Here is an 8,249-nt window from a genome sequence, read left to right on the forward strand (position 1 = left end):
CCTCCCCTGCAGTGCAGTGCAGTGGGGTAGCAGGGGAGAGCACCAAGTCTGGGTGCAGCTGAGCCTGCCAGAGGTTCTGCCTGGGCTGTGCTTTCCTTTGCCTCTTTCATACTCTGGTGACCGTTTGTGCTGTGTCTTTAGCAGGCAATAAAAGGTAAATAAACAAAGATGCCATTCTTTTGTGTAAAAATGGAGCTGCTTTAATGAAACACTTTTTGAAACAGAAACATCCATCCCAGACTGATTATACAAAATGCTGTAAGGCTTTTGAACTCATTGCTAGTTGAGTCATATCTACAGCCTTTCCCTCAGTAATTAGTTCCCTTTATTTCACTACATTACCACCTCTTATGTTCTCTGTCATGGAAAAAACAACACGGCTTTTTCAACATCATTGTTGAACAATTTAATTGAACCTTAACTGGAACACTGAGAAAACGCCAGCAGTATTCAAGGTGGTGTTTTTTTCCCCCTTCACCTGTACAGTCTCCCTTCTCTCATCTTTTTCCCTACTCATATCATAAGTTGTGTGAGTCATTTTCAAATTAAAATCAAGTGTTGTGCCAGGCTATATTTCTGCTCTAACCTTTCATATAACACATACACAGTTTCAAGAAGTAAAAATAAAGTGTTGTAAAAATAATCTGCCGTTGATAATATATCAATGCTACTACAGTAAAAATCTTGGTAGGAAAATAACATACTCAGAATGCCACATTGTAGTTAAGCCTTTTCATAATCTTCCTCAGTGCTGAATCTCAGGGAAAATAAAAACTCTTTTTCTTGCCATATTTATTGATATGAGGAAAATACTCTTGGTACCATCCATGGTGGGAAGTTTGGCCAGATTGATGCTCAGCCAGAAATCAAAGTAGACAGCCATTCATTTTGAAACCCTTCGTGTGGGATATTTTATGGCAGGACAAATACAAAATGTTTCTGAAACTAATTACGGCATAAAATTTGCGTTACAGTCTGTTCATAAATACCAAAGGAAACATTTATTGGTACAAGGTACACAGAGAAGGTAATCTGTGTTGGGCGAGTTGAGTTTAAGGTCTAGTTACTACAAATCTGAAATAGAAACAGAACTAGAGTGGGTTAAAAAGCAGAAAATATCTGTTTGCTGCAGAGTGCTGTTCAAAAGACACCAGCACATCAAAATGGATTTGGAAACAAATGCTACACTGGACATGTGCTGAATATTAATCAGCTACTTGCTTGATTCAGACTCTGTGTGGCTATTCAGCTCTCACAGTCTACTCTAGGAATTGTTTTGGTTTGACGTGAGGAAATCAGCCCTGGCTTAAGTCTTTCTGTAAATTAGTAATATAAATGCACAGCACTGTCAGTAAACAGCACTGTCAATATTGTCACTGCAGCATCAGTTGTTTTGGGGAAGAAATACAGCCTTTTCATTTCATTTCTGTAAGTTGCCATAGGAAGTCTCTGGTCCAAATCGACAGTGTTAGGGAATTTCTGGTTTGTCTTTAGTAAAGCAGAAAACAAGCCAGGCTTTGCATTCGGCAGCACAAAGAGATGGTGTTTTGATTTAGGATTGTAAATTAAAAGAGCAAAACTGATTTACAGTGCCAAAAAAGTGAAATGTTGACTTTTATATATTATGGGATATATATTCCTCAAAGGCTCAATGCCTGTTGGCCTTGCACCATTTGCATTTCCTTGGAATTGTATCACTTTAGTCACAGAACAGGTAAATAAGAGTATTTACTCTCAGAAGAGTGTTTTCAAACCTGTCCTTTAAATATGGATTCATGCAATTGTCAAAATAAACATTAGAAATGTGCAAATATGTACAGAGTAATTTATGCAGTGGAGTTTCTTTCAAGTTTGCATTATCTATCCAATGTATCATATCTTAGTGTGTCATGAGGTACATGACACATGCTGAATTTCGTGTCCAAACTACTGCCTCATTGAAGTGAAAGGAATCAGAGATGTCTGTGCACTTAAAGATGTGCCATATATTATCTGCAAGGTCAAGTTCCAGTGGTTTTGTAAGGACTCTATAGCAAACAGACTGAAGAAACTGTTTGGAAAACCCTTGAGCCAATAGACAGTAACATGCTGACTCTGACTGAGCCTCCAGGCTGGAAATGTCATCCTGGGGTTCGCAGGAAGGAGTAAAGTGTTTGTGTTAAACCTTTGAGTAGACCTGATCTGACCAAACCAGAGCACAGCTGTCTAAATCTCTGCCTGGGCTCTAAATTCTCATATGAGGAACATGCAAGAGTAACTCTAGCCAAAGCTGGAATGAAGTGAAAGAAATCCAATGGAGAAAGTTGGAGAGTAAAATATGTCAGAAGTGGCAGGTATTGGAGATTCACATCCCACGTGATGGCTCTCAGCCAATTCCTAGGACACATGTGGTTGGACAACTGTCTGAACTTTGGCATTTACTGAAACAGTTTCTGAAGTTTCACCACTGTGAATTGAATTACTTTTGTAAACTTAAATATGTGTGAGATTAGTTACTAGCTACAATAATCGATTCAGAAAAGTGAAGACACTAAAAACCTAAAGGGCAAAAGGCATTGTAAAACTTCTCTAGTACAAGTTCATGAGCAGCCAAATTTGCCATGAGAGACTACAATGGGTATTCATGAATGAAGAATCATTAAATCCTATTAAATATGGTTAAGTATTTGAGAGCTTTTAGAAATTACTTGCAGTGTAAGTTATTCAATGTCTATGGCATATATGTTCACATGAGTTTCTATAGCCAAGGCTTTAACAGTGCTGGAACACAACGACCTAGTCAGGTATTTAGAGAGGTGTTACCAAGTGCTGCAGCTGCTGTGAGGATGAGCACTGGTCCTGTAAATATGAGCAGTTTTAGCCTGTCATCATCTGTGTTGGTTCCATGAAATGCTGAAGAATTAGAACATCTGGCTTTTCTGTCAGCAGGCTATGGCTAGTCCATAGGATGGCTGAATTGGGAAAAGGATTTTGATTAACAAGGCTGTTTCTTAACTTAGTTATCAATGAAAGTTAGAACTCTGTAGATAAAGAAAGCTATGACATAAGGAACATACAAAATATGGAGCACAGATTGTTTTAATCCCAGAAGTGTTCAACTTGTTTCAGGAGATAAGGAAATACTTGTGAATCTTTTTTTAATAGCACATTGTTATAATACTTTACATATACACTGTACAATAATTCTTTTGTATCGAAGACTTTCATACAGAAAAAAATAGTTCTATAAAACATTCCGTAGTTCATTGGAAAGGTTTGGAATAAAACAGGGCACTCTTAATCTGCAGGTTATCAAAGAGGGGACAAAATTCTGGCAATTCTTTTGTTCTTGTACATTCATATTGGCAAAAGGGAACTTGTTATGCCTTGGAGGACACAGAGGAGCATTCTCAGCTTCAGCCTCTGTGCAAAGCATAACAGTACAGAGTAGCTACCTCCAGGAGGTTTGTTCCTCGTCCTGTGCGAGTGCCAATCCCACAGACTCGTACTTTAGCTGTACAGGACAATTTGTGTTTGTTTCTAAGCAACAGATACATTAGACGATGGCAGTTCAAAGCTGTGAGCGTGCAGTGTTTGATGGAATTAGACTCCAAGGTTTTTAGGAAGTGATGGTTTTAAGGTTCGCTGATATCAATAAACTCTTTCTCTGGGGGAGGCCCACCTCGGTACCAGCTGCAGGTGCCATCACTTCTCTTGATACAGGCATAGTGCTTGGCTTGGTGCCCATAGAGCTTCCTCTCTATCAGCCAGTCTGTCCAGAGGCACTCGTTGGGCGCAGTGATTGAGCAGGGCACCATGTAGCAGGTAGTGATCTAAGTGGGAAATAGTGCATGGATTCAGTACATTGCAGGTGTAATATCTTTAAAGTGCTATTTATTCTCCAAGATACAAAACATATGGTGTGTAAGAGAGCACAGGAGTGGTGCCTGTCAGGTGGCTCCATGAAGGCAGACTCTGTACTTACCTTGCAGCCACAGCCCATCTGATATCTCTGATTCAGACTCTTCTTTTGAGACAAGGATAAATCATCCCAGGGTTCAATGTAGTTGCACAAATGGATGAGGACTTTACCATCACTTAAAATTTGGCCTACAGCATGGAAAATATGAAGAATAAGGCAAGCAATTAAAACTGCTTTCTAAATACTAAACCAGAAGAGTAAGAATACCTCAAGCTTTTAACTAATTGCAGCAAATTAGTCATTCTTAACACTTTTTTAAAAAAATGAATCTAATTATAACTGAGAGAATATTCTTCTGATTGCAATCTGAATAAATGTAAAAGATTTAAATACGATATTTTTCAAAAGATGCTGATAATCTGCCAGCAAGGGATGGATGCAAATGCAGTAGTATTTTAAATAAGATTTTAGGACTCTATAGAAAAATCTGTAGTTGCTTGGAACCTCAGATGTGCATACATGTAGGCATGTGCTGTCTCATTCTGCATGTTTGCATTCTAGGGAAACTCAGTACTGTTGGTTTTAATCAAATAATAATGGCACAGTTTTTTCTGTTTATTAATTACATCATTGCTGACCTTCACTTCTTTGGGATGGCTTTAAGATTGTTGGATGAAGAATGTAAACATGTAAGATTACACTACAGCTTAACAAAATTTGTACATCTCATTGTGTTTGTGTTTAGCACATACATTCCTTTTTAACCAGGGCTGGAATTTTTTAGCTAATTCAACCTAAGCAGTTACTTCTGGGTTTACAGGTACATTAGTTTTGTTTCATCTTACCTGTCAAAAGATACTGTTTTTTGTTGTTGGCTTCTAGTTTCACTCCACATAGTGATGAATCAAAAGGTGTATAGACATACTGGACATCCTTGAGCTTTTCAAATCCTTTAAACATCTGAAAGTGATCAGAAATGGAAAGTCAGTAGTGGAAAACAAACATTAAAAAGTAATTGCAAACAACAGCTGAAAGAAATATATGATAAGTCTCTTCAAAGACAGCTCCAAAGTCTGAACTTACATGAGACAACACCAAGAATTAGACCCTTTCTCTACACGGAATGAAACATGTCCAGTAGTTTAAGAAGGAAATTAGGTAGGTCTCCATTGTTTAAACTATAGGTTTTAAAATGTGGTTTTTCAGTGTTTTTGATGAATCTTTAAAGCCTCATCTGCAATTTATATTCTACTGGTATCTTGAATTGAAGGAGCAATGCAGAGACAGCATTCATCTCAACCACAGTGCTGCAGCATCATTTCTCTCAGTTTTTAACATGGGAAATTTTCTCTTGCTCAGTGTAATGGTTGGTATCTCCAGGGACATGAAACATGCTGAGGAACTGAGCATTGTTCTTAGCTTTGATCACTAAACCAAGCTGGTTTTCCATATCCAGAATTCTGACCAATGGTACCTTCTCCAATAATTGTTGGAAAATGGGATCCAGCTCTTAGAGTTTACAGCTTGCAGCCCCAAAGTGGATAGATTTGGGACCAAAGCAGCTTTCAGTCTGGCTGCTCCTTAACCAGCATTTCCAGCTCCAAAACCAAACCTTAAATAAGCCATCAAAAGATCAAAACAGGTTTAGTTGTGTCGAAACATGAGAAGGGACTGTAAGAAGGACCCATGAGATGCTAATCAGCCTGAGAGTGCCTGTCATCACCTCCTGTGACATAAGCAGAGTCCCACAGCCCAGGGTGACATGGTGCTGTGTGCTGACAGCTGTGCACAATGGCAGTGCTCACAGCTCCCAAGGGCAGCTCGCCCAGTTGCAGCTGGTGTCACTGGAAAATGTGTTTGTGTTACTCAAGCTCTCCCAGGAGATTTTAAAAGTACAGGGCACTAGAAAACACACTAATGTACTGGGGTTTCTAAAGTCTTATTTATGGAAGGAAAAAAGCCAAAGTTGTTGTCACTGGGCTTCTGATCCAAAAACATTAGATGTGATTTGAAATACTTAGAAGAAAAAACAAACAGACCGAACCAGGGCAAAACAACCCAAACTGCTCTCCTGTGTAAAGCAGCAGTGAAAATCACAGAAAGCCTTTATAGTGGTGAAAATGTGTCTAATTTTATTAGATAAAAGCAGTCTGTGGTGGCCGTGCAGTACAGAGATCTCCCCAAGCACAGCAGGATGCAGAGGCAGAGCAGGCTGTGTGTGCACTGTGGAGAACCTGCCCCAGTGCTGCCTCAGCTGTGTCTGAAACTCGAGTGTCCTGTGCTGCTGCCTGAAATATGATGTCTGGTACATGGCAACTACGTGAGCTATGCAAGTAGCCTCTGGTTCGAGTTCTCTCCCACTCAGAAACCTTTGCCTGGCTTGAGTGTATCACAGGGCACAGCTTTTTTTTGACTACCTCATCCTTTGATCTCAAGTAACTTGGAGCATTATCACAAAGTGATTTACAAAACCCCAAACAGGTAAATATCTATGGCAACATGTAATGGGGAACTCCTTAGCATTTAAATGATGTTTGTTTTGTTGCAGGTTTTTTAGGTTACTTGGATGAGGTTTTGTTGAAAATACAGTCTGACTTATCTAGGGGTTTGGCCTAAATTAAGATTATAATCTTCAATTTAATTCAGTAAATCATGTTTGATCTTCATCATATTTTCTCATCTCCTAAAAGCATGGATATTTCTGTGTTAAGGGTTAGAGTGGTTGGATTCCATTCTGCACTGAGGCATGGACTGGCTCATGCATATTTTAGCACCTCATAGGACTTTACTGAAGTAGGAAAATAGCATGAGGAATTGGGAGAATACAGAGATGTGAGCCTGATACTAAAGTCTATATTGACACTGTCCCTGTCCTGACATGTGTAACCAAGACCAGCACATGGCTAGTGCTTTAAGATTTTAGAAAACACTTCTTATAAAGACTATCTGTATTACTTTCAGTGTCTCAGGCATGTCCCTATTATAATTATTACATTCTTCTGTCTTCTTTATTCTCTAAGCTTTTTCAACTATATCCTGGCTTATTTTCTTAGCTTTATATAGTGATTAATATCTGGCTTTAAAACTGCAGACATCACTGTAAAGTGTGGATATCATCGTGTTCATCTCAAATACCTCCTCATATTCCCACTGTGGGGGGACCCCACCCCTTGTAAAACCAGTCTGGTTCTGGCAGAGAATTTCAGCTGTGCAGCTTATGTGGAAATATTGCCAGAAAAGAACAGTAATCAAAAAAATGTATGGCTTCTTGACATGCCAGCCCATCTGAATAAACCCCATCCCTATTACTAATGTATTTCTGAAAATGAATATCAAAATAAGACTTCATACTTCTGTCTAAAATACCAATGTTATAGTGCTAAGCCTAATGCACTGGATAGCAGAAACAGGATTTAACATGAGTAGCTTCAGCAGCCACACTAATGCTACAGGTCAGAGTACCAGAACAGAGAAGCAGCAGCATTCTGCTGAATGTACAGTTTCAGTAAAATGTAACATCCATAGGTTCTGTGCTCCTTTTCCAGGAGAGGAGAAAAATTGATGAGGGAAGTGTAAATATGTGAGTGGCCTAAAAAGTATTCACAGAGTTGATAACTACAGTTTATTCTTCCTTTCTATGTTGTATAAAGCGAATTCTTAGCCTGTTCTCCTATCCTGCATGTGTTCCTGCACAGGCTTAGCCAGAACCCTCAGTGCCATGGGGCATTCAAAGGACCCTTCAGTTTGTCATAGCTGCAGCTCATCAGGGGAAATCAGTCTGTGGCACTTGAGAGAGGAAGGACTATCCTAGTGAACAGGGAATATTCTGCCCTTTGACATCTACTGTTGATTTAGATTCCTTTCAATGTTATCATCTGATGTAAGAAATGGTGTGACCAATTATTGCTCTGGTCCTGTCATTCAGGAAACTCACTAGTTTTTCAGTACTTGGTCCTGTTTAATTTTTACCTGTATGCCACCTCTGAATTATATGCTTAGAATATAACAGGTTACCTCACTCTTTGTCACTCCTATAGGATTCACCAGGCCAGGCATAGGTGCTTTTATGGGTTTGTTTCAGTGCCACACTGTTGGAGCCACCCCACAGTAGATGGGCAGCTCACAGAGCTCCTGTTCGCTCGTCCACTCTGTGTAGTGGAGATTTCAACCCCAAATCCTTCCATTAGGTAGGTCAGCATCACGGAGCAAGGAGCTGGGTCCCAAGGCAGCATAGGTGCCTGGGAGAGGTTTGGCTCCTGCCTCCTCTGAACTCCCTCTGGCTAGAGGGAGGAATTTGAGGAGTGGGGGCTATTACATCCCATTGTGGTTAATCTAAGGTGCATATAAA

The 8,249-nt window shown here is 39.6% G+C and overlaps 1 protein-coding gene across 1 annotated transcript in view; it reads right to left on the reverse strand.

Annotated features, from left to right (window-relative positions):
• Positions 1–3,220: 3,220 nt before the first annotated feature.
• Positions 3,221–8,249, reverse strand: part of TIMP4 (TIMP metallopeptidase inhibitor 4) — a 6,948-nt gene continuing 1,919 nt past the window's right edge. Inside the window, exons 3-5 of the mRNA XM_009084275.1 lie at positions 4,747–4,861; positions 3,965–4,089; positions 3,221–3,812 (exon numbers count right to left, since the gene is read on the reverse strand). Coding sequence (XP_009082523.1) covers positions 3,615–3,812; positions 3,965–4,089; positions 4,747–4,861 — 438 coding nt within the window. The 3' untranslated portion in view covers positions 3,221–3,614. The remainder of the gene's footprint in view (positions 3,813–3,964; positions 4,090–4,746; positions 4,862–8,249) is intronic.

The sequence above is a fragment of the Acanthisitta chloris genome, unplaced genomic scaffold (assembly GCF_000695815.1).
Source record: "Acanthisitta chloris isolate BGI_N310 unplaced genomic scaffold, ASM69581v1 scaffold23900, whole genome shotgun sequence".
NCBI lineage: Eukaryota > Metazoa > Chordata > Aves > Passeriformes > Acanthisittidae > Acanthisitta > Acanthisitta chloris.